A 26,277-nucleotide genomic window follows, 5' to 3' on the forward strand; every position below is an offset into this window, starting at 1 on the left:
CAAAAACTAATATATGCAACTTATCTGTTTGATCTACAAACCATATTTTGACTTCCTACTATTACTGTGAACAAATTTTTTCCATTGATAATCTGTGATTTATGAGCTAATAGATATTTTTAAATCTAAAAGTAAAAACATTTTATTATTTAAATCAGTTCACTGAATTTTCTTACATCTAATTTTAGTGTTTTCAAAGTATTTTTCAAAAAATAAAAATGAAATTTAATCAAAATAATTCTCTTAATATCTACATAGTAATTTACTAATACCTAAGTATATAAACATCTGGATTAGTGAAGAAGCCAGTGTGTGATACTCATACTTGCAAGTTTATCAAGCAAAGGAAAATGTGTTTGAAAGCTATATGCATTGCAGGAAACAAAAATATGAACCTTAAGGCTAACTGACCCCTTGTAGGAGGCAGATGAAATCTGATAGTCAAAAGTTGTACTTGTTAGAATTATACATATTTATAAAGCAACGAAAGATAACATTCAGAATGCCTGTGTTCTCTCTCTCTCTCTCTCTCTCTCTCTCTCTCTCTCTTACAATACTTATAAAGCATTTTATTGTTTCTCACAGGTTAGGGGAAATATAGTTTATCAGTAACAGAAAAATCCTTACTTAACAAAACAAGTGAAAAGCACCAAAGAATCTGTCAACAACTCTGATGAATTCCAGTGTTATTAAGTTACAGTTTTTAAACTATACTGTAATGTAGTACTCAAAGCTTTCATAAATACCAAATCCAGTAACTCCTGAAAAGAAATATGGAATTCTTCACGAATTTGTGTGTCATCCTTGCTCAGGGGCCATGCTAATCTTCTCTGTTTCGTTCCAATTTTGGTGTATGTGCTGCCGAAGCGAGCACCCTCTGTTCTCTTTCTGATGACAGGTAAATAAGAATAAGAATCAATGGGAGAAGGAAACCAAACTTCTGTGTTTGAATTTGTCTTGTTGGGACTGTCACAGGATCCACAGATCCAAATCTTGTTGTTCTGTGTTTTCCTGATCATCTACCTTCTTTCCATATTTGGAAATCTGCTGATAATACTCGTCATCCAAGTTGACTCTCAACTTCACACACCCATGTACTTTTTTCTCAAAAACTTATCTTTTGCTGACCTCTGTTTCTCTACAAGCATCGTACCCCAGATGTTGGTTCACTTCCTTGTGAAAAAGAAAACCATTTCCTTTACTGGATGCTCAATACAGATAGCGGTCTTCCTCCTTGCAGGGTGTACAGAGTGTGCACTGCTGGCAGTGATGTCCTATGACCGGTATGTGGCTGTCTGCAAGCCCCTGCACTATTCCACCATTATGACCCAGAAGGCTTGTGTCCAGCTGGCCACAGTGTCCTGGATAAGTGGGGCAGTTGTATGTTCAGTGGACAGTGCGTTTACACTGTATCTCCCCTACCAGGGACGGAATGTCATTAATCACTACTTCTGTGAACCACCTGCTCTCCTAAAGGTGGCATCTGGGGACACCTACAATGCTGAGATAGCTCTCTTTTCAATGGGGGTGATTATCCTCCTAGCTCCTGTCTCCCTCATCCTTATCTCCTACTGGCATATCATCTCCACTGTGATCCGGATGCAGTCTGGGGAGGGGAGGCTCAAGGTCTTCTCCACCTGTGGCTCCCACCTCACCGTTGTGGTTCTCTACTACGGCTCTGGAATATTTGCCTACATGAGACCGAATTCCAAGACGATGAATGAAAAAGATAAGGTCATCTCTGTGTTCTATTCAGTCATGACTTCCATGTTGAACCCCATCATTTACAGCCTTAGGAACAAGGACGTTAAGGGGGCTCTCAGGAAGCTGGCTGGAAGATAGTATGCCTCAGAGGCAGTGAGTTCTGAAATCTGAAAAAAATATTTGAACATTTTGATTGACAACATGGTTCTGACATCCTCATCCTTTCCTTCCCTTGCTTCATTTCTCAGCTTATTTGCTTCTATATTCATTAAATGACTTCTCTATGCAAGCACTGTGCCTACATCCACGAGATGAGTAAAACTCAGTGCTTTCCTCAAAAGATGTGGCAATCCACTAACAAGAGATCATAAACATAGTGATAACCATTTTAAAATTTCAATGAGAGGGACTATTTTTAGAAAAGGTTAAAAAAAACACTGTGTAGACCCAAAGTGAAGGCAATAGCTTATTTGAAGATCAGAAATACTTTATGTAGATGTCTCTACTGAAATGATAATTGATTTATTAGTAGGATATACAATTTCAACAAGTATCAATGGTCCGAAAAGATACCTAAGAGACACTATATCATGAACAAAAACAAAGATGGCCAGAGAGGGTACATTAAAATCAGGAATATATGTCAAGAAATAAAGCTTAGTAATGATATTGTCACAGGATTAGCTAGCTTTATATTATTCTGTAGAGGGTTTTATGCACATGATGAACCAGTTTGCCCTATAGGAAGTCTTGCCCTATAGAAATGATCTGGTTATGCCTTTGCTTAGGAGCTTAATTCTGAAAGACAGTAACAGAGTGAAATATTGTGCTTGGCAGTTTGTGTGATCACAGTACCAAAGTTAGTCAAAGGACTTATGGTCTAGATATTATCTCAGAGGTTATGAGTCTATGATATTTAATATCTGAAATAATTTTTATCTTGTCTTTCTTTTAATTTCAATTATGAAGGGAATCTTATTGTTCAAAATATACAATCATGTTCTGCTTTAATCAGTAATTCTCTCAACCAACACATATTTACTGAGCTTCCTGTACTGAAATGCCTAGGAAGTTGGTAGTATTTAATAATTGTTAGTATTTAATTACTACTTGTGCATTCTGATAATTTGTAACTTTGTCTGTGGAAACATTTAAATTGAAAGATATTTTAATAGCTATCTGACAGTATGATAGGCACTAAAAAATTGTGATGCCAATTAAGCATGAATAGCTCAGTCTTAAAGAGTAGAATTTTCTGGCCAGGCACAGTGATGCAGACCTGTCATACCAGCGGCTTGGGAGGCTGAGACAGGAGGATCACAAGTTCAAAGCCAGCCTCAGCAATGGCAAGGCACTAAACAACTCAGTGAGACCCTATCTCTAAACAAAATACCAAATAGGGCTGGGGATGTGGCTCTGTGGTCGAATGCCACTGAGTTCAATCCCTGATAACACCAAAAACAAAACAAAACAAAATCATGAACAGATATATTAGGAAAAGTGTCAGAACACACCCAAAATGGATTAATTCTTCTAAATTGTCATTGTGAGGGGCTGATGGTGACACCAGTAAGAAGAATCAGGACAAATAATAGCCTAGGTAGATAGGACTGGGAGAGAAAAGCATACCTCAGACAGGTGGAGAAAATGTGTGGGGTAAATGAGGCATGGAAGAAAAAGTTCTTTAGCATAGCACAAGAAGCTTTCTTTGAGCAAAGACCAATAAGCAAAAATTACAACACTGTGAGGAAAGGTATGTATCACTTAACTTGATTTAACTGTTGCATAATGTGCACATATTTTAAAACATCATAGTATACATGATGAATGTCTATGATTTTATTTGTTAATTTAAATAAATAAAACATAAGCATGTTACTTTTTTAAAGAATCAATATCATATGATTTGATTAAGCAGTTCTGATCCTAGGAATCCACTTTACAAATGTGCATGAAAAGATTGTGGAGGAAGAGCAAGACGCTGGTATGATTCTCCAGGGTTTTTTTTCTCCACAGAAACATCAATTTGCACAGCTGTTCGTGCACCAAACTACTTTCACTACAGCACAGTACCTCATTTTAACATAATAATTAAAAAAGATACAGAAAAGAGATCTCCCTTCAACTACAACAACACTATGTGGAGAGATGTGTCCTGCTTGGGAGATAGTAAGGGAATTAAGAAAGGGCTTCACCTGATGCTGATTGCAGAGGTCTCAGGCCTTGGGTGTCCTGTAGCAACAAGCAGGCATGGACCTTGATCTTGCTTTGTTGCTGGACTGAATTTGGCAATCTATGAGCTCCAGGTATGACCCAGCATTGTGGAATTGGTTGCCATGGGACTGTCCATTTCATATCTCCCCCAACCTTTGGAAGAACAATATAGACAGAATTTTCCACTTGGGGAAGAAAAGGGTGTGGGTACCCAGTTACTGCCTAGGAGTCTGAGATTAGTCTCTCCATGATAAGGCTCAGAGTCAGGCTGAATCCCATAGCCTGTAAACACAGGCCAGTCACTACAGAAGAGGTATCTGAGTCACTTGAGGGCACTGCAAGAAAACAAAATTACAGGCCAATGTGATGAACATAGATGCCAAAATTCTCAAAAAATAATAGCAAATAAAATTGAGCAAAACATGAAAAAGGTTGTTCACCATTATTAAGCATCATTTATCTCAAAAATGCAATGATGGTTCTACACATACAAATTAGTAAGTGTGATAAGCAAAATTTAAAGAATGAAAGACAAAAACTAGCTGATGGTCTCAATAGACATGTAAGAATCATTGAAAAATATTCAATATATCTTCCTGATAGTCTAGTGAATTAGGTATAGAAAGAACATACATTAACATAATAAAGGCTAAATGAGATAAGCACTTAATTAACATCATTATCCATGAGGAAAGTTCAAAGAAATTATTTTACAATGAGAAACAAGACGGGGATGCCTTGTTTTGAGATTTCTATTCAACCTAATACTGGAAGTCGTGGCCACAGTACCATGCAAGAGAAAGAAATGAAATGCACCCAAATCAGAAAGGAACAAGTAAACTTGTCTCTGCAGATAACATGAACTTATATACAGACTAGATAAAAGTATTTGCCAACCATATATCTAAAAAAGAGCTAATATCCAAAATATCCTAAGAACTCAGTAACAAGTAAACAACCCAAGTAAAACATGCCCAAAGAACCTGAGGAGACATTTATACAAAGATGATATTCAAATGGCTAAGAGGTCTATAAAAAATGTTGAACATCAGTAATCACCAAGAAAATACAAATAACCCAATGAGGTATCACCTCCCACCTTTTAGCATGGCTATTTCAAAAATATGAAAGATAACAAGTGCTATATCAAAAATGTAGGGAAAGGAAATTTTGCACATTGCTGATGGAAATGCAAATTAGTACAGACACTGTGGAAAGCAGCATGGAATCTCCTCAGAAAATTGAAAATAGAATTCCCATATAATCTGGCAATTTCATGATGGAGACATATCCAGAGGATATGAAATCATTATAGCAAAGAGAAATCCCACACTCCCAGATTCATTACAGCATTATTCACAGTTGCCCAGATATGAAAACAACATAAGTGTTCATCAATGGATGACTAAATCAAGAAAATCTGGTGTAAATAAACAATGACAACCTTAGGAAAGAATGAAATTTTGTCCTTTACCACCACCTGGATGAACTTGGAAGACGTTAAGTAAGATAAAAAAGAACACTGTGTGGACTCACTTTCATGTGAAATTTAACATAGTCAAACACAAAAAGGGAAGGCAAAATGGTCGTTACCAGGGAGATGCTGATCACAGAATACAAACTTCAAGTTAGACACAAGGGGAAGTTCATGAAATCTGTTGCACATCATGGTGATTATAGTAGCGACAACAGTAATATATGTGTAGTTGAAAATTGCTGAAGAAGTATATTTTAACTGTTCTTATCACAATAGTGCAAATATATGAGGTAAAACACGTATTAGCTTGATTTAGCAATTTCACAATGTATTCAAATATCAAGACACTATATTGGACACCAAAAATAGATAAAATTTTTGCTGATAAAAATAAAAATAAATAAAATGTGCAAGTGTTCACTTTTTAAAAAATACAATAAAGTAAGATTAAATTTTTTGGAGACTGTTTATTCATCCATAATAGCCAACACAGTTTAAGCACGATTTAGCCAGGCTAAGGTCTAAATGCCTGGCATTTATTATCTTATTCCATTTACCCAATAACATCAAGACTGCAGGCCTGTATTTATCACCACTTTTAAGTTGAGTACATGGAGATACAAAGGGTTTAATTCAGTTTCCTATTGTGCACTGAGGATAAAAAGGGAGCCAGGGATTCAAACTGAGGTGCTCTTTTCCCCTTCCTCTCTGTCATTACTCTAAAATATACCCTCATACAAAGGAAGAAAATTCACTAAGCTTTAAATGACGAAAGGAATTGTCAGTTACATATAAATTCAGTCAAATACAGTATGCATAATAAAAACACAACAGAACAATTATACAGGTGATTTTTGCTTCTGTCTAAATTTCTGAATTTTTTCATTATAAAGAACTCACATCAGTCAGTTTTAGGTGTTATATTATGGCTTATCTAAATAGATTAAATAATTTACAATTATTTTTAGAAAGAAAACAAGAACTTCCAAGCTCTCACAAACACTGTTCCCAACCATAATAATCTTTACATAGGTGAGGTATTTTAGAGCTTCTGCATGCAACAAATTCAAGTTCCTACATTTTCTTATAAATCTTGCCATGACACTAAATATGATAAAAGAAAGCATGTTTAGGTTAGCTAGAGAGTGAGTTATATATATATATATTTATGCCTCCTGTCCAGTGGACAGAGACATCACATACATTCACTTCAAGGATTTCATCTCCTTGCAGCTATTTCAATGCTCCAAAACACATATGTGTATCTGCATTTAACAAAATTCAAAGAAAATATATACCATAGACTTATCTCACTGTTATTGTACACTATTCTGTTTAAACTTGGGTGCTTTCAATTCTATTCCTTTAATTTTAATCTTAGGCACTGTAAAAATGCCCCCAACATCAAAAAGACTCTGACAATTTTCAAATTGAAATGCCAGGATCCTTTTTTCTTAGCCCCAACCACTACACCAACTCAGGTTTATGCCTTTATTTATGAAGTCAGTATGACTGACTCCTCAGGGCTGGAATGCAAATGCAGTCACATCTCTATTACTCTTCCCCATTAGCAGCTAACATCTTAATAAACAGCAAGTCTAATATATCTTCTGTGGACCTTTTATTTACTAAAGATTTAAGAATCCAGTTCAAAGGAACAGTCCTTCAGTGCTAACAGGCCATTGGAGTTTGCTCAGTCCCAAAGCAATCCCAAGTCCCTACTGCTACACAATGTTGAAATAGACAGTCTCCTACCATGTTTATTTGGTATGTGTCAGGATGATGCCTCACCAGAGTGAGTCAAAGACATCCATTCAAAGCTTTTTCTTGTCCTAGTCCCTTTTTTTATGTGGGCTTCACAGGTCACTGATATGTGCCAAGTGAGTTTACATTGAAGTCTGTTTATACTAGAGCTACATACAAGAAAATAAGGTGGGATTTTCAAAAGTATAAGTATCATCTCAGAGGATAATATTAAAGAATGAAGGAACATAGCAATTTCACTTTGAAAAGGAATAATAAGAGGCAAGTCAAGAGCCCTCTCTACTAGGTGGGGTGTACTGGCAGCACATATTTTCCCAGAACCCTCCTCAAGGCCCCCATGACCTCCTTATTCCTCAGGCTATAGATGAGAGGGTTCAGGGCTGGAGTGACAATTGTGTAGAAAACAGAGATGACGTTGTCTTGTTTGGGACTGTGGAAGGAACTGGGCAGGACATACATGAATGTGGCAGCCCCATAGAACATCCCAACCACAGTCAGATGGGAAGAGCAGGTGACAAGGGCTTTCTTCTTTCCCTCATTGGAGGGCATGTGGAGCACAGTGAACAGAATTAGGGTGTAGGAGGCAACAATAGCAGAAAGGGGCAGCAAGAGGAAAGTCACACCTGTCACATAAACCAGGAGCAAATATCTGGAGGTATCTGCACAGGCCAACTTGAGCAAAGGTGGGATCTCACAGAGCAAATGTCTGATTTCCAAGGACATGCAGAAAGGGAAATGCATTGTATACATGGTGTGTCCTAAAGCAGTCAAGCATGCCAGGATCCAGGATGTGGCCACTGTGAGCCAGCAGACCCTTGGCCTCATGAAGATCATGTAGTTCAGAGGATGACAAATGGCCACATACCTGTCATAAGCCATGAAGGCCAGGAGGAGGTCCTCTGCACTACCCAGCATCAGTGCTAGGAACATCTGAAGGGCACAGCCTCCAAAGGAGATGCTGTTTTCTCTGCGAAGATAATCCAGGAGGGTTTTGGGAGTGACAACCGATGTGAAAAGGAGGTCCACAAGAGAGAGCTGCCCGAGCAGGAAGTACATGGGCACCTGGAGCCGGACATCTGTTGTGATGACCAGAAGCAGCAGTCCATTGCTTGTGAGGGCCAACATGTACAGGAAAGTGATCATGGCACAGAGCAGATCAGGAGCCCTGCTGTCATTCAGAATCCCCACCAAGATGAAGCTGCTTCCCCAGGTGGAGGAGTTCCAGAGCTCCATTCTGTTTAGTTCTTTCAATTGCCTAAAACAAGATAGATATTCAGAGGCATTAACCTACCTTTTTGGTCCATCCCAGGACAGTATGCAGTGGTCAATAGAAATCCCATGAAATGTCCTTTCCTTCTCTCAGCTAAATTTCCCCTCTGGATTCTGAATTTCTAAAAACTTCTATTGAATTTTGATTTGCCCATCCATGTAAATGTAAAATAGGCATGTCGGATAATGCTAATTATTAAGAATATCTTTACATAAGATATGGGAAAGAATAAGCCCAAAGATCTTTCTACATAGATGAAAACATCTCTCTCTTCATAACAAACCAGTACACTGGACAGTGTTTAAAAGCTGGCTGTTTTTCTACTTAAAGTTGACTTTGGGACACAATTCTACTTTTAAAATTTTATTCATAAAACCTGTTTGCCATCTTCTTGCTTAACCTGACGTCTGCCTTTATGTTCTGCCCTCATTGTTTTTGATACCTTCCTCACTAGCAGGATTTCAGGGATCTTGGGTCACATGATTCTTATACTCTTAAGCCATCCTCACCTCCTTGGGGGGGATACAGTGACTCTGCTTTAGATAAAAACAATTCTGGGCTTAATTGAATGGTCAGCCTGATGTAGGTTTTTAATGCAAATTAGTAGGAACAGTGGAAAAAGAACACTTGCCTATTCGAAGGAAGTGATGAGCTATTTACTCGGAAGGAGACAAGAAAAATAAAATTATGGGATCCACAGAGACATAGAAGTTGTTGGTATTTATGGTATATGATAAAAGGTGTGAGTTACAAAAGAGGAAGCCTTATAGAAAATGACCAAAACTGTTCTTTTACCTGGGAGTCAAAGCAACATTCTGACCATAAAAAATACCTTCCTCTGCTTCACAAATCTTAGGAGCATATGGAAGGATGCTGGCCTTGCTGAGTCCTGAATCCATATGATACTACCAATGGAAGGGACTGAGGAGGAATGTTTTGAATGGAGCTGATGGTATCCACTCAGCATGCACTTTATGAATGCAGATCTTTCACAGTTAGGTGGAGTATATAGAAGACACTCTGGAAGAGAAGAGAAAATTTTAACAAAAAGTTCATCATCTCTCCCTTGTAATATCTCCACCAGCTCCTATCTTTCTTTACGTCAACACTCTCAGTATCTCAGAGTTGGGATCATAAAAACTTGATATCAGGAGACCCATATGATCCAGTCCCTTTCATTTACACAAGTGGATATTTGATAAGGAACTCTGATGTATCCAGTACCACACTTGATGCTAGGGTGGTAGCATAGATGTGAAAACTAATCACAAAAACACCTACCTCACCCAATGGCAATGACCAATATGTGAAGGGAAATATGACATACTTCACAACAAATAAGGGAGGTTTCACAAAAGGATTCCCCAATAAAATGGGTACAAGCTACAGGTTGAGAATGAATAGAAACTGGCAAGGTCAAAAACAGGACATAACAAAAAGAGAGCAGATAGTGCTGTAAAAGTCAGGACACTGACATACAGTACAGTGATGTTCTTCCTGCAATTTTGCCATAAGGATCGCTAAGCAAGGAGACCTTCAGAGAAACACACTCCTTAAAGTGAAGCCTCACCCTCCATTGGGGTGTATGATATTCCTGCTGCTTCATGAAACCAAAACTACACGACTACCTGGAAAACATTGATTGGAATACTGCCTATGAACAGCAACCAAAAAAAAAAAAAGATATTTAAGGACAATTCTGGGCACGATTGCTAGTAATTATGAGACTTGAAATGCTCTTAATTTTCTTGAATAAAATGATGAAAGGATAGAGAAATAAAGGGAAAGAAATAATTGGGCACATTTCTCCAGATCTCTGGGCCAATATAGGGAGAGATTTCAAAGAGGAGGAAAAAAGCAGGGTTTTGTTAAGGAGGTGTCGCCAGGCCTCCAGATTCCTACCTACATGCCGCCTCTTTCTGTTTCAGGACTCTTGCTTTCTCTCCTTTTCCATTCACTGGTTTCTCATGTCTATAGATCTCTAAGGAGAAAGGCCAGGGAGCACCAACTGGACCAACAAAGGAAGGACTACTCTCTGGAAAATTGCTAGAAATATATGGGTACCTCAAACCAAGAGCAGTCAGTCAGCAGAGGCTGAGATGAATACAGGACCATTGTAGATGGTCAGTCCATTCAGATAATGCTAAAGCTTAGAAGCTTATTTTTATAAGTTTTTTCTCTGTCATTGATCAGTATATTTAAACATTTTTACTGACTTTAGTTGGATTTCTGTGGCATGTTCAAGAGAAACTTCAGCTGATATTAGGTATTCGTCTTTGAAGGTGCTTTCCTTTGGGGGACCTCATCAGACTACTAGAGTCCAGGAAAATCAGGTGCACCAAGGGTAAGTACTGAGAATATTATTGGGAAGCCAGCATCAGGAATTCTAGAGGCTCTGTACTGGCCAGTGGCACTAAATGATTGCAAAAGTTCTAACATGTTCAAAGTGCCTAAAGTCACCTTGAACAGACAGGAGTGAATGAGCTGTAAAGCCTAAGGCACTAGAGAGTCTGAGCTGAAGAGTATATACCATCTTGATTCTGTTTCTCAAGACTTAGAGGGTCTACTGACTAGAAACAGAAAGAGAGTCCTTACCTCGTTGAGGAAAAATACCACTGCTAGACCTCAGCAAGGATCCTGGGATTCACTTATGGGTTCCAGAAGGTCAAGATGATGAAGAAAGAGGAGGTGGTTCTTCTGGCAGGATGGGATATACGTATGTGTATGATCGTGACTGGGACCAGGGGTCAAAGGCTCTTAATGGTCACTGTCATTAACTCTCTTTCCTGGGGAAAGAGACAGATGCAGACAGGCAGCTGAGAACCTTGGGCAGGATCCTGGGGACGTAAGGAACTGAATCCCTTAGGAAGGCTCCCATCCACTCTCCTTGTGAGAAAGTGCTTCACAGTCATGGAGTGATTTGGGCTGAATTCTTGAATCCCTGTCCTCATATTTTCATATGTTCCTCTCTTATTGGGATTCATGAAAATGTGAAGCACCAGAGGAGCTGGGGGGAACGGGGAGATATGGGAGGAGCTACTCAAAAGAGACCCACTATTGGCTAGCCCCACTCTTCCTTGGGCAATTGTGAGCTCTGGCCTGTCCTGGGGGACATATTAGAGTCTCTTCCTCTCAAGTGACATGTCCTCCCCTGAAAATGCCACTCCAGGAAACTGGATTTTAATGAATCCTCTTGGGCATGTATCTTGGCCCAACATTTCACTGATTATGGGCTCTGAAGCCTGAGGACTTGTTCTGCCCTGTGAGGTCTTGCTGAGACTGTGCCTGACTGAGTAGATGGTATCCAGAACTGGTCCAAGAAGCAAGTAACCCCTATTCTTTCTTCTGTCCAAATCATAGAGTGTATCTTCTGGCTTCTGGAAGGGCTACCACTCTCCATCTCCCTCTATGAGGCGCTTGTCTGGGCTATTACCAGCTGGAGGGAGTTAACAATACTAACTTCAGATCTTCCTTCACTGACCTTAGTTAGCATTCTACAGTGATTTATTGGATCTTCATATGCTTTTCTATTTCTTTCTCATTTCCACCCTCTCTCATGCATGTGCACATGATCATGTGCCTATGTGTTCTCTGCCCAGTGGGCTCAGCTGCTCAAAGGGATGAGGACACAGCACTGGGCTCCACCATCGTGGTTTTGGTTCAGGCATTTCTCATCTCTCACCCAAACCTTTGCTTCATCCTCCTCAGTTTTAATTCCTTAGTCACTCATTTCACTAGTAATATTGGGAAAGACTGCTAGAGTTTTCACTCCATTTACTTTCAATTTCAAAAAAGTTAAAATCAAATATTTATTTTTTCAGTATAAAAAGAATAAACCCTAGAAACTATTGCACAACAAAAGAAATATAGCATGTATAAAAGTAACACACTCATAAGGAGACATATTGGTTAGCATCTCATCCCAATGATGAAATAACTAAAAAAAAAATTAAGTTACAAAGAGAAAAGTTTTATTTTGGAGTTTCAGTCCAGGTCTGGGCTGATTCTTGCTTTGGGGCTCTGTTGGGTGTGCTGAATAGCAATAGAGTGGTGTGTGCAACAGGGAAAAACTACTCATGTTATGGCCAGGAAGTAAAGAATAGTGAGAAAGAGGCCAAAATCCCCCTCAAGAGCACACTAACAATTACCTAAGGTACACCCTGTAGGGCCTACATCTTAAGGGTAGGACTGAGGGACCAAACACTTAACACATGGAATTAAGGGAACATTTTATATCAAAACTATTGGAGGAAGTTTTTCATAGGTAAAATAGAGCAGGACTTTTCATTATAGAACAAAAATGGAAACAACACTTCTGCCCACCAACAGAAGAATAGGTTAATATTAACACAAAGGGGGACTATACAGAAATCAAACAAGAGAACCAGAAGGCCTAAACCCCTGTCTTTTTTTAACCCACTTATTTTTCTTTATTTTTATTTAAGTATATTTTAATTAAATTATTTATTTATTCCAATGTGTTACACATGATGGCAGAATGCAATTCATTTCATATTACACATATAGAGCACAATTTTTTTAAGTCACTGATTGTACACAAGTATTTTCACACCATTTGTGTCTTCATATATGTACTTAGGGTAATGATGTCCAACTCATTTCACCAGCATTCCTATCCACTTGGTCCTTCCTTCCCCCCTCCTTCCCCTTTGTCCAATCCAAAGTTCCTTCATTCCTCCCATGCTTCCCCGCCACCCATCGCCCTTATGAGTCTACATCCTCATATCAAAGAAAACATTTGGTCTTTGTTTTTTTGGGATTGGCTTGCTTTAGTTAGCATTATATTCCCCAACTCCATCCATTTACCTAAAAATGCCATGATTTTATTCGCTTTTAATGCTGAGAGTACTGTTCCATGTGTATATAATCACCAAAGTTTCCCTATCCATTTATCTACTGAAGGGCATCTGGGTTGGTTCCACAATTCAGCTATTGTGAATTGTGCTGCTATAAACTTTGATGTGGATGTGTTTCTGTAGTATGCTGTTTTAAAGTCCTTTGGGTATAGAACAAGGAGTGGGATAGCTGGGTCAAATGGTGGTTCCATTCCCAGTTTTCCAAGGACTCTCCATACTGCTTTCCAGATTGATTGCACCAATTTGCAATCCTGCCAGTGATGTATGAGTGTACCTTTTTCCCAAAATCCTTGCCAACACTTATTGTTGTTTATATTCTTGATAGATGCCATTCTGACTGGAGTGAGATGAAATCTTAGAGTAGTTTTGATTTGCATTTCCCTAATTGCTAGAAATGTTGAACATTTTTTCATATGTTTATTGATTGATTGTATATCCTCTTCTGAGAAGTGTCTGTTCAGGTCCTTGGCACATTTATTGATTAAGTTATTTGTTTTTTTGGTGTTAATGTTTTTGAGTGCTTTATATATCTTAGAAATTAGTGCTCTATCTGATGTGCTTATTATACCTTTCTTTTTAAAATTTGTTTTACTTGAAAAGTAAAAGTTTATATTGATTATAGTCTCCATGAGGAATTGATAAATGTATACACTGTAGATTTGCTGAACTGAGCTCATTAACATTTCCATTGCCTCACATATTTATCATTTTTGTGATAAGAACATTAAAATACTATACTATATGATCGAGCTCTTGAACTTCTTCCTTCTATCTAACTAAAATTTTGTATCCCGGGACCAACATTTTCACACACATTCCTTGCCCTCCCACTGGTCCCTGGTAACTACCCTTCTACTCTCCACATCTATGAGCTCACCACTTTTATGGAAAATAGTTTAGCAATTTCTTATAAACCTAAACATGTCCATACCATATCCCAAGTTGTTTATGTTGGGTTCTTTACCTAAGTGAATGGGCAATTTATATTACAAATGTTCAATGGCTCTTTTCATAATCAATAAATTTTAAATGCTCACTTCAACAGCACATATACTAAAATTGGAATGATACAGAGATTAGCATGGACCCTGTGCAAGGATTACGTGTAAGTTTGTGAAGCATTCCATATTTTTTCATACTAGACAAAGGCACCAAAAACATACATTGGAGAAAAGATAGCCTCTTCAATAAATGGTGCTGGAAGAACTGAAATCCATATGGAGCAAAATGAAAATAAACCCCTATCTCTCACCATGCACAAAACTCAACTCAAAGTGGATCAAGGTCCTGCACCTACTGGAGGAAAAGGTAGGCCCAAATCTTCATCATGTTGGACTAGGCTCTAAATTCCTTAACATGACTCCTAAAGTGCAAGAAATAAAATCAAGAATTAATAAATGAGATAGACTCAAACTATAAAGCTTCTTCTCAGAAAAGAAATAATCAATGAGGTGAACAGAGAGCCTACATTTTGGGAGCAAATTTTTGCCACACACATGTCAGAGCATTAATCTCCAGGATATATAAAGAACTCAAAACACTTAACACCAAAAAAAAAAGATAACCCAATCAATAAATGGGCTAAGGAGCTGAACAGACATGTCTCACAAGAAGATATACATTCAATCAATAAATATATAAAAATGTTCAACATCTCTAGTAATTAGAGAAATACAAATCAAAATTACTCTAAGATTTTATCTCATACCAGTCAGAATGGCAGTTATCAAGAATACAAACAACAATAAATGTTGGTAAGGATGTGGGGGAAAAGGAACACTCCTACATTGCTGGTGGGACTGCAAATTGGTGCAACCAATCTGTAAAGCAGTATGGAGATTCCTTAGAAAACTTGGAGTGGAACCATCATTTGACCCAACTATCACACTCCTGGGTCTATACTCAAAGGACTTAAAATCAGCATACTGTATACAGTCATATATACTGTAGTAATGCAGCCTCATCAATGTTCTTAGCAGCTCACTTCAAAATAGCTAAACTCTGGAAGCAACCTAGATGCCCTTCAACAGATGAATGGAAAAAAGAAACTGTGGTATATATACACAATGGAATATTACTCAGCATCAAAAGAGAATAAAATTGTGGCATTTTCAGGTAAATGGATGGAGTTGGAGAATATCACGTTAAGTGAAATAAGCCAATCCCCAAAATACAAAGGCCAAATATTCTTTCTGATAAGTGGATATTGATCCAAAATGAGGGGGGAGGCATGAGAAAATGGAGAAACTTTGATTGGGCAAAGGAGAGGGAGGGTCAGGAAGGTGCATGGGGACAGAAAAGATGGTGGAATGAGATGGATATCATTACCCCTAGGTACAGGTAACACTGCACGTATGGTATGATGCTACATGGTGTACAACCATAGAAATGAAAAGTTGTGCTGCAGTTGTATATGATGAATCAAAATGCATTTTGCTGTCATATATACCTAATTAAAATAAATAAATAAATTGTAAAATGACAAATGGCCATTCTTTTTTGAGTGGATAAACAAACTATGATGCATTCATACAGTTGGGTACTACTTAGTGTTAATGGGAAAGCACTTTAATAAACACAAAGAGAATGATGGATCTCAAACATATTACACTCTGTGAAAGAAGCACTCTGAAAAGCTCACAATAATACTGACAGTAAACAGATCAGATACCTGGCGGTGAAGGGAGAGAATGATTATGAAAGGGCATTTGAGCAGTTGACAAAACTTTGGTGGTTAATATCTTGACTTTGGTGGTGTGTACATGATTATATTCATTGATCAAAAGTTGCAAAAGAATATATTAAAAAAAAGGATTAGTGAGGAATGTGAAAATGGTGGATTAGACAAAGGGAGCACTTTCCAGTTGCTCCACAGGTTGAGATTAAAGCTTCAAGAGTATTGCCTCTCAGCTAGGTGGGCAATTAAGGGAATCCACTGAATTTAATATTGGTTGGTAAACTAATCACAGAGTCACAGAAAGTCAGAAGCTTTAAGCAGAGAACAAGAAGAAATACAGTAAAGGTGAACCAGTTTTGTTGGTGGTGCTTGCATTAGTACCACCATTTTACTGTAGAGGAGAGAGAGAGGAAATGGAAAGCACCATGAACAAATTTGTCATGTGAAAACCTGTGGAACAGAAAGGGAGGCTGATCTTAAATAACCCAGACAGGACAGGGCGAGTTCATGATTGAAAAGCACTTAGAATGTCTTGCTGGGCAAGTGGAGAGTAAGGTGGGAGTCATGTGCAAGTACCCACAAGGCAGCTTTCAGCGGCAGAACTCCGGAGTTTAAGAAAGCATTGCCAGTCTCCCCCAACAAACAGGATCAGAGTGTGCTTGGTCCAGTCTGACTGAAACAGGCACAAAGATGATTGTTCCCAGATGATACAGAGGGGAGAGAAGCTTGTGTTCTCTTTGTTTCTGGTGGCCCAGGAAACCAGCTGGGGAGAAGCCAAAATTGGTAAAATAGGCACTTCTGCATTCCAAGTCTCATCCTGGGAAATCCACATTCATGATGGTAAAGTATGTGATGACTTATAAGGTGAGATTTGCACTCTATGAGGGGAATATGCCAGAACTTTATGAGACCCACACTTCCAGCAGAGATCAGCATCTGCCCAGCAACAGGGGTAAATACCTCCAGACAAAGTTCCAAAGGATAGTCAGAACTAAAACCCCAGTTCTTGAACTTCTCATGTAGAACTCTACATTAGCTCAGCTCTAGGAATGCACCAACTTAGTGGTCCAGACAAAATTCTGCTTGTCAGTGCTTCCCAGATACCATGAGAAGCAGTTCTTCCACATACTATTGTAGAAGCTGAGAGCTACTCCAACCAGCTTCTGTTCCAGGCCACAGCAAATAGCAACTTGGTGTGAAACACAAAGTGTTTGGATTTAATAATCCTAGCTCTTGATCCATAGGGTATATAGGCCAAAAGGAAATGCAAAGAAGGATGTGACAGGATATTCATGAACATACATTCTTGTCAATAGTTTTGACCACAATGGAAACAAGCTTTTCATTTTTCATTAAGATTATTTTTCCTAGTTGTATACCTTTTTAAATTTTTTTTTAAAAATTATTTTTCTCTCTAGTCTCTTTCTCTTTATCTTCTTGCTGTACTGATAGGTTTGTGAATTTGTATGTGTGTGCATGGTTGTATGTAATTTTTCTCTTTTTAATCAATTTTTACTCAGCCATGTATTTGGCCTAGTTTTTTTCCCCCATAGTTTTGACTTTGAGGTTTAGGGTTAGAAATTTCAAGGATTGTTTTAATTTGAAATTTTATTCATTTAATTGTTCTTACCTTTGTTTTCGTTACTCTTTTTACTTCTTATTCACTTTTTACCTCCTCTAACAACCCAAATTACCTTTTTCCCTCTTCCTCAATTTATTACTTTTAGTTATTTTTTAATCATCTTTATAGCCATCAGCTATTCTCTCCCACTTCCCCTCTGTTCACTTTTTAAATATTTCAAGTTTCTCTTGCAATTCCCTATTTTCTCTTCACTTAAGGTACTATAATTTTACTGCCCATTAGAACTATTTAGTTTATATAGTCTCATCCCCCACCATTTTTTTGGTGAACAATATGATGGATGATGTAGTTGGTTCTTGCTGTTCAATGGTGCCAATATATAGGTTGAAAAAATAACCTTTCTCACAAATGGGAAACCTGGATATTCATTTATAGAAGAATAAAACTAGATCTCTATCTCTCATCCTGCACAAAACAAATCAAAGTAAAACAAAGTACTAGCAATTAGACCACAAATTTTGCAACTGCTAAAAGACAACAAAAGCTGAATACTCCAACATATTGGCACAGACACCAACTTCCTTAACAAGACTCCGAAAACTCAAGAAATAAAGTCAAGAATGAATAAGTGGGAAGGGCATCAAATTAAAAAGCTTCTTCCCAGCAAAGGAAACAAAAGCATTAGGAGAGAGCCTACAGAATGGGAGAAAATCTGTTAGCTACTCCTCCAATAGGGGTTTAATATCCAGGTTGAAATAGAGCAAATTATACTCCATGTGTGAATGACTATGTCAAAATCAAATCCACTATTATGTATAATTGTCATAAACTAAACAAAAACATTTAAAGAAAGATTGATCTTACTGTATTTAAATTGTACCTTATTTAAAAATAAAAAATAATAATGATAATTTCAAATGAATGAATTTATGGCTGTTAATACTCTGCCTCTTTAGCCTTTATTAAACAAACATGGGGGAAAAAATACCACTCCCATGTTATTGTTCTTGTGGAAAAAAATTTCATTTTACCTTTTGAAAAGTCACAAATGTATTTATCATTGTTCAAGAATTAAGCTTCCTAACTCAATACTAGATCAATTTTTGAGCTCACCATTGCTTCCTGCATTGCATATATTCCTTTGATGTTACTATGCCAACTGCCAAAATTATTTTGGGGGGAATCCTTGAAGGAAAATTATTTTTGTTGTTGTTTTTAATTCATCCTCGTTCATTAATGATGGTTCCGTTTCATATGGAATTCTACCTGTAAAGTTATATTTCCTCAGCATTTTAAATTGTATTTCTCTCTTATCCTATTAACACCATTCATAGTTTACTGTCATCTAAGTATATTTGATTAATGGGTAGTCTTTTATCTCTGATAGCATTTAAAAGACTTTAAGAAATATTGACCTCTACAACTTCAGTACTCTATGGACTTCTCTTTATTTTATGTTCAATACTTGGAAAATTGAGCTCTCTCTTCTCACATCATTGGTGACAGACAAGTAACTGTAATACCAAGACATGTGGACACAGGTAAGATCTATGGGGTTGGAGAGGTCAATGAAGAGAAGATTTCATGTCTACACTCTCCACACAGAGCAGTCATATGGGAAGGGAAGTAGTCCAGGTGAAGAGGGCCATGAGGAAGGGAACCAGCATCCCACAGAGGCAGGAAAATGCCTTTTGCTCTGAGGCAAAGCTCTGGCCACACAAGGAGCCTTTGCTTCCTGGTTTAATCAGGAAGAAATTTAGGAGTGGATCATCAGTGTCTCCCTTAGGGTTGAGTAGAAACTTAGGGCCTCAGATTCATTTAATGAGGGGAGAATGCAGAATACCAATTCAAGAAATATACCCAAGAGGATTCATTAACAGCCTATTTCCAGGATCAACATTTTCAGGGGAGGACATTTCAGCTGACAGGTTAAGTCCCTCTGAAGATAGATGTAGGACAGAGTAAAGGGAGAAAAATAAAATCAGCCTCTTCTAGAACATGGCCCTGGCTCACTGCTGGCCCAAGGGACAGTGAAATTGGCATGGCAAGGTCTCCTTTGGGAAGCTCTTCCATTATCTGCTCCTCCACAGCCCCACAGCTTCCATCTTCACTCCCAGATGCCAACAGGAAGAAAGAAGGGTCTGGTGATCTGGAACCAAGAACTCAGTCTGACCATTACCACCAGGTAGAGGGCCTCCCTCCCCAGAAACCTGTATGACAGGAGGAGTTTCTACTAATTCTTTTCAGGTGTGAAAGCAGGAAAGCCACAGGAAACTACTCAAAGACTGCATTAGCTGCCACTGTATCCACTGTCATCTTCACAGATCTGCAGATGAGAGGAAGGGACAGAAGCATCCTGACACCTGATCTGGAATAAATATCAAAGATACTTAACCAACTCAGCAAAACTTCAACCAACAAACACTGCTGAAGAAAGTCACATCCTACCTCCCCATTTCTACTGGCATCTTATCACCCTTTAAACAATCCCAGAGGAGTTTGGGAGGTTAGGCAGGGAGGTTTCTCACAGCTGGAGGTAAAGGCTTTTTCTCACTTTCAGAGAAATATGTATATATAGCTTCTAAGTACATTGAGTCAAAAAAGAGAGTTGAAAGCAAACCCTAAGAATGTAAACTACTCTGTCTGCCAGATTCTCTCATGCTTTGTGCTTCATTGCCCATCCCAATGTCTGCATTTTTTATTTCCTGAACATGAATAGAGAACTAGTTAGGATTGCTACTCTGTGCTCTAGCCCAGGCCTGAGTATTTGCTTCCTTGGTAGGATTATCAAAACCTGTCTTTAGACCCTGTGGTTGCTGCTGGCCTCTGGCCATTTTTTGCATGTATCAGAGGATGCACGCCTCCACAAAGGGCCAGCAAACAACGGATGATAATCTTGTTGGATGTTCTCATATCTTTTAACTATTAAGAACTAAGAGCCCCAGAAGATATCAGGGCAAACAATGAAGTTTTACCACATATATGCCATAAGGCAGCTAAATGATTGACAGAAGGTTGGTTCACTTTCAAATCTTTAACTGCATGCAGTGAATTAGTTTTCTTTATCCCATTCTATGGGCACAGTACTGACACCTGTCAATCTAAGGCTTCTATTGGTTTCTCTCTGGGAGTGGATTACATGTATGAAAGACAGGTTTCAGAAAGGGAGCTCTTCCTCACTGTCCCTGTGCCCCTTCTATCCAGTGCAAATGCTCTGGATTTTCAGAAGGGAGAGTGAATGTCAGGGTCAATAGCAGGAGAGGGCAGAGAATTAGTGGGCCTAATTACAATATTCAACCCTCATCTTCCAGGGGAGTGCTTCCACTGTTGTATTTCTAGTTCTCCCAGTATCCTAAGGGGCTTGAGACATTACAAGTCTAGGGTTCATCTTGGCAAAACCTCTCTGAGAATACATCTGGTTCTAAGTAACTAAAGCAATCACGCATAATGGAGCTCTGGAACTCCTCCACCTGGGGAAGCAGCTTCATCTTGGTGGGGATTCTGAATGACAGCGGGGCTCCTGATCTGCTCTGTGCCACGATCACTTTCCTGTACATTTTGGCCCTCGCAAGCAATGGACTGCTGCTTCTGGTCATCACAGTGGACGTCCGGCTCCATGTGCCCATGTACCTCTTGCTCAGACAGCTCTCTCTCATGGACCTCCTGTTCACATCGGTTGTCACTCCCAAAACCCTCCTGGATTATCTTCGCAGAGAAAACAGCATCTCCTTTGGAGGCTGTGCCCTTCAGATGTTCCTAGCACTGACTCTGGGTGGTGCAGAGGACCTCCTCCTGGCCTTCATGGCTTATGACAGGTATGTGGCCATTTGTCATCCTCTGAACTACATGATCTTCATGAGGCCAAGGGTCTGCTGGCTCATGGTGGCCACATCCTGGATCCTGGCCTCCCTAAGTGCCCTAGGATATACTGTGTATACCATGCACTATCCCTACTGCAAAGCCCACATCAAGCATCTGCTCTGTGAAATTCCACCCTTGCTGAAGTTGACCTGTACAGATATCTCCAGATATGAGCTTATGGTTTATGTGATGGGCGTAATCTTCCTAATCCCCCCTCTTGCTGCTATCTTGGCTTCCTACACACTAATTCTGTTCACTGTGCTCCACATGCCCTCCAATGAGGGGAAAAAGAAAGCCCTTGTCACCTGCTCTTCCCATCTGACTGTGGTTGGGATGTTCTATGGGGCTGCCACATTCATGTATGTCCTGCCCAGTTCCTTCCACAGTCCCAAACAAGACAACGTCATCTCTGTTTTCTACACAATTGTCACTCCAGCCCTGAACCCTCTCATCTATAGCCTGAGGAATAAGGAGATCATGGGGGCCTTGAGGAGGGTCCTTGGAAAACACTTGTTGCCAACACACTCAGCCTTTTAGGTTGGTCTGGTGGCTGGTTTCTAAAATTCATTCCTCCTCAAAGTCAGAGGGTTTCTATTAAGAATCACATGTTTATGGAAAAGCCAATATAGTGAAGAATATATCTTATGACAGAGAAGTTGACGTATGTACATACAGTACTTTTCAAGTTCTCCCTAAATCTCCCCATGAGGTATTTTCAGCCATACCCTTTAAAATTGCTAATGACTTTCTTTAAAATTTACTCTTTAATTAAGTTAATTAACTTAATTTTAATTAAGTAGCTACTTAATTAAGAGATTCTGTAGGGAATGAACTTGGACATGACCTCTGAGCTATTTAGCCCATACTGGATCAACTTTAGAGTCAGAGAAAATGGTTTCTAGTGTGTGCTCTAAACAAGGTTCAGATAAGAATGGGGTAGGAGTCTTGAGGTTTGCACAAATTTAAAACCAACTGATCTTGATTAAAGATCATACAGTTATAGTTCGGTCTAATGTCCCTGTTGGTAGTAGTTTGCATGTACTTGCATCATGTTCAAACTTTTCCTCTTTCCAAGCATTGGCCAATATGGATGTTCCCACAGGTGTCTTTGCATTGTTGTTGTGTGTATGCACATGCGTGTTTGTTTGCATTTGACATGAGTATATTTAGCAGTGCTTAAAGTTCAAATATTAAAGAAATGAATAAATTGCAAAGTGAGGGCTTTCCATGAGCAAAGGCCATGGTTAACATCTGTATTTCTGTTTTGTAAATAATAAAAGCAAACAGAACAAAACTTTTCCTTTCTATTTTTCTAATCCTGTCTTTAAATATTTCAACTATTGGAACATTGTTCCCATATGTGAGACATGTGTACCTGTGTTCAACATTATATGTGTATCAAGATTTCACATGTACCTCTATAGGTACACTTTTTCTGTTCTTATATATTAATTAAAATAATTTCAAATTTTAAGAAAACAAGGAAGAGACAACGTAATTCATTTTCTTGCTGATTTAAATATTCTACACTGCTATTAGTTTGTTTATAAGTCTGGAAATATTTAGAACACAGGCTATGAACAAAAGCTTCAAGTTGAATTTTGAAGCTTAAAAATAATAAATTTGATCCTTTGTGACACTACTTTGGATGGTTCTGCTATTTGTAGAAATTGGCTATTCTTTTCTTGTTTGTTTGTTTTAAAAATAAAATCACATACTATATTTATTTATTGATAGCCTTGAAAGAAAATCTTTTAAAGCTGATCTCATAGAAGTTGAAAAATAGAACAGTTGTTACCTAAGGCCAGAGAAAGGTTGAGTGGAGGGAAGGGATGAATACTAAGTTACTGTTAGACATGAGCAAGAAGTTCTAGTGTGGTGTTTCACAGTAGGATGACTACAGATAATGATACAGTAGCATTCAAGGAACTAGAAAAAAAAAAGGATTTTGAAAGTTTTCAACATAAAGAAATGGTAAATGTTCAAGGTACAAGCATACTTAACCTAACTTAAATATTATGCAATGTATACATATATGAAATCATAACATGAAACCCCATCAAAATATACAGCTTTTTGTGTTTTGTAAATCATTTAAACTATATGAAAAAGAAGTTGTTTTAAAAATTAATAAAAATAAGTATACTATAAGCTCAATGGTAGAGTGCTTGCCTCACAGGCATGAGGCACTGGGTTCAATTCTCAATACCACATAAATTAAAAAGAAAGAAAGAAAGAAAGAAAGAGAGAGAAAGAAAAATAAGTATACTATAAATAGGCAAAACTCATGTGAATGCATGACAAATATTATTCTGCAGCCTGTGTACTCAGAAAAATGAGATATTATATTCCATCTGATTCAAATGTATGATATGTCAATGTCATTGTACTACCATGTGTAACTAATTAAAACAAATAAAAAATAAAATAATAATATTAAAAAAATATATTAAAGGAGTTTCTATGTCCACCTTCTCTTTTATTGATTCTCTATTCACATTTTACCTCATTCCCAATCAAGCTCTGTTCTCTTTCCATGGATCTGTTCTTTGACAGAGTCATCATTGATGTACTCAATACAAGGGTCACTTTTGATCCTCCTCCTTCAACCTCTCAATGACACTGACGCAGGTGATCACTCTCTTCCTCTTGAACAATTTTTTTTTCTCTTGGCTTCCAGACACCACACACTCCTGGTTTGGCTTCTTCTTCTTTCCACTCTCTTTTACTTTTTGGATCCCTTTATCTTTTTTTTTTTAAATGTATTTTTGGATGTTGGTGGGCCTTTATTGTGTTCATTTATTTACATGCAGTGCTAAGAATTGAACCCAGTGACTCACACATGCTAGGCAAGTGCTCTACCACTGAGCTACAACCCCAGCTCCTGGATCCCTTTATGAATGTGGAAGTTCTCCACTAATATTTTTGAGGCATGGGGAGTGTAATAGTGTTGATTCTAGGAGCACTTAAGCAGTGAATCACATCCCAAGTCCTCTTTAATATTTAATTTAGAGGTAGGGTCTCACTGAGTTGCTTAGAGCCTAGCTAACTTGCTGAGGCTGGCTTTGAGAACTTGCAATTCTCCTGCCTCAGCCTCCTGAGCCTCTGGGATTACAGGTATATGCCTCTATGCCCGGCTTCCCATGGTACTCATCTTAACCTCCCTTTTTCCCTCTCTCAAGAACTCTTCCTGAGTAATTTCATCTGACTGCATAGGTTTAAATACCATCTGCCTGCTCTTGACACCCAAAGATGTCTTTCCATGTCTAATAGGGATTTCAAACATAACCCAAAATACACTTTTAATTCATCTTCCTGTTGTTCTTCCCTCATTTTTTCTTTTCTTTTTTTTTAAAGAGAGAGAGAGAGAGAGAGAGAGAGAGAAAGAGAGAATCTTTTTTTAATATTTTTATTTTTGTTTTTAGTTTTCGGTGGACACAACATCTTTGTATGTGGTGTTGAGGATTGAACCCTGGCCACACGCATGCCAGGTGAGCGCGCTACCGCTTGAGCCACATCCCCAGCCCTCATTTTTTCAATACTAAAATTTTTCCACCAGTAACATCACCATCCATGAAACCGATCAAACTAAAATCTAAAGTATTAACCTTGTTTCCTCCTTTGCCTTACTTCCTCGAAAAGTAAATCCTATCAGCTTCATCTGTACAATAAATGCTACATACGTGTGCCCCTCTTGTTCTCCCCTACACTTATGCCTCAGCTGGTCATTATGATCCATTATCTGTTGCTCAACAGTGCCTTCCTAATTGGGTTTTTCTCTTCCCTGGCTTGCCCTGCTATAATTAGTTTTATCCAATGTAAAAATTCACCTTCATAAATACAAATCAGATCATGTTAATTTTTAAAATATTATTTATAGGGGCTGGAGTTGTGGCCCAGTGGTAGAGCGCTTGCCTAGCATGTGTGAGGCACTTGATTCAATCCTCAGTACCATATATAAATAGATAAAATAAAGGTCCATTGACAACTAAAAATATTTTTTTAAATTTATTATTTATATATTTGTATTGATTCCTTTTAGTTATACATGAAAGTAGATCCGATTTTGATAATATTATACATGCATGGAATATATCTTATTCTAATTAGGGCCCCATCTTATGGATGTACACATGGTGGAATTCACTGTGATATATTCATATATGTGTGTTGGGAAGTTATGTCAGATTCATTTCACTGTCTTTCCTATGCCTATCCCTTCTCCCTCCCTTCATTTCTCCTTGTCTAATCCACTGAACTTCTATTCTCCCCATATCTTATTGTGGTTTAGTTTCCACATCACAGAAAAAAAAAAACAAAAAACATTTGCCCTTTGGTTTTTTGGAGGAATTGGGTTGTTTCACTTATCATGATCTTCTCCAGATCCATCCATTTACCAGCCAAAGTCATAAAGTCATTCTTCTTTATGGCCCAGTAATAATCTATTGTGTATATACACACCATAATTTCTTTATCCTTCATCTATTGATGGTCATTTAGTTTGGCTTTATGGTTTAGCTGTTGTGAATTGTGCAGCTATAAACATTGATGTGATCTCTTCACTATACTATGCTGATTTTTTTAATATTTATTTTTTAGTTGCAGTTGGACACAATACCTTTCTTTTATTTATTTTTATGTGGTGCTGAGGATCAAACCCAGCACCTTGCACATGCTAGGCAAGTGCTCTACCCCAGCCCTAGTATGCTGATTTTAAATCCTTTGAATATGTACTTAGGAATGGGATAACTGTGTTAAATGGTGGTTCTAGCCCTAGTTTTTTTTTAAACATATTGAGATTTTATTGTCATTAAGATCTGCAAGCACTCCATGATAAGGAATTTCCATATG

The 26,277-nt window shown here is 38.2% G+C and overlaps 3 protein-coding genes and 2 non-coding genes across 5 annotated transcripts; 3 read left to right on the forward strand and 2 right to left on the reverse strand.

Annotated features, from left to right (window-relative positions):
• Nucleotides 1-767: 767 nt before the first annotated feature.
• On the reverse strand, nucleotides 768-874 carry LOC125612203. The gene has a single exon (XR_007342540.1). It is a non-coding gene; the product is annotated as a U6 spliceosomal RNA (small nuclear RNA).
• A 44-nt stretch (nucleotides 875-918) lies between these two features.
• Nucleotides 919-1,842, forward strand: LOC107133880 (olfactory receptor 2D3-like). Its single transcript, XM_015476031.1, has one exon. The coding sequence runs from the start codon at nucleotides 919-921 to the stop codon at nucleotides 1,840-1,842; it is 924 nt and encodes a 307-aa protein (XP_015331517.1).
• A 5,599-nt stretch (nucleotides 1,843-7,441) lies between these two features.
• On the reverse strand, nucleotides 7,442-8,392 carry LOC107133870 (olfactory receptor 2AG2-like). Its single transcript, XM_015476023.1, has one exon. The coding sequence runs from the start codon at nucleotides 8,390-8,392 to the stop codon at nucleotides 7,442-7,444; it is 951 nt and encodes a 316-aa protein (XP_015331509.1).
• Nucleotides 8,393-14,335: 5,943 nt separating this feature from the next.
• Nucleotides 14,336-14,439, forward strand: LOC125612221. Its single transcript, XR_007342555.1, has one exon. It is a non-coding gene; the product is annotated as a U6 spliceosomal RNA (small nuclear RNA).
• Nucleotides 14,440-21,002: 6,563 nt separating this feature from the next.
• LOC107157760 (olfactory receptor 2AG1-like) lies at nucleotides 21,003-21,963 on the forward strand. Its single transcript, XM_015504154.1, has one exon. The coding sequence runs from the start codon at nucleotides 21,013-21,015 to the stop codon at nucleotides 21,961-21,963; it is 951 nt and encodes a 316-aa protein (XP_015359640.1). The 5' UTR covers nucleotides 21,003-21,012.
• Nucleotides 21,964-26,277: the final 4,314 nt, after the last annotated feature.

The sequence above is a fragment of the Marmota marmota genome, unplaced genomic scaffold, assembly GCF_001458135.2.
Source record: "Marmota marmota marmota unplaced genomic scaffold, marMar, whole genome shotgun sequence".
NCBI lineage: Eukaryota > Metazoa > Chordata > Mammalia > Rodentia > Sciuridae > Marmota > Marmota marmota.

Bases quoted from the DNA above. Each gene is read 5' to 3' on its own strand.
- LOC107157760 (XM_015504154.1), top strand. From the start codon at position 21,013: ATGGAGCTCTGGAACTCCTCCACCTGGGGAAGCAGCTTCATCTTGGTG.
- LOC107133880 (XM_015476031.1), top strand. From the start codon at position 919: ATGGGAGAAGGAAACCAAACTTCTGTGTTTGAATTTGTCTTGTTGGGA.
- LOC107133870 (XM_015476023.1), bottom strand. From the start codon at position 8,392: ATGGAGCTCTGGAACTCCTCCACCTGGGGAAGCAGCTTCATCTTGGTG.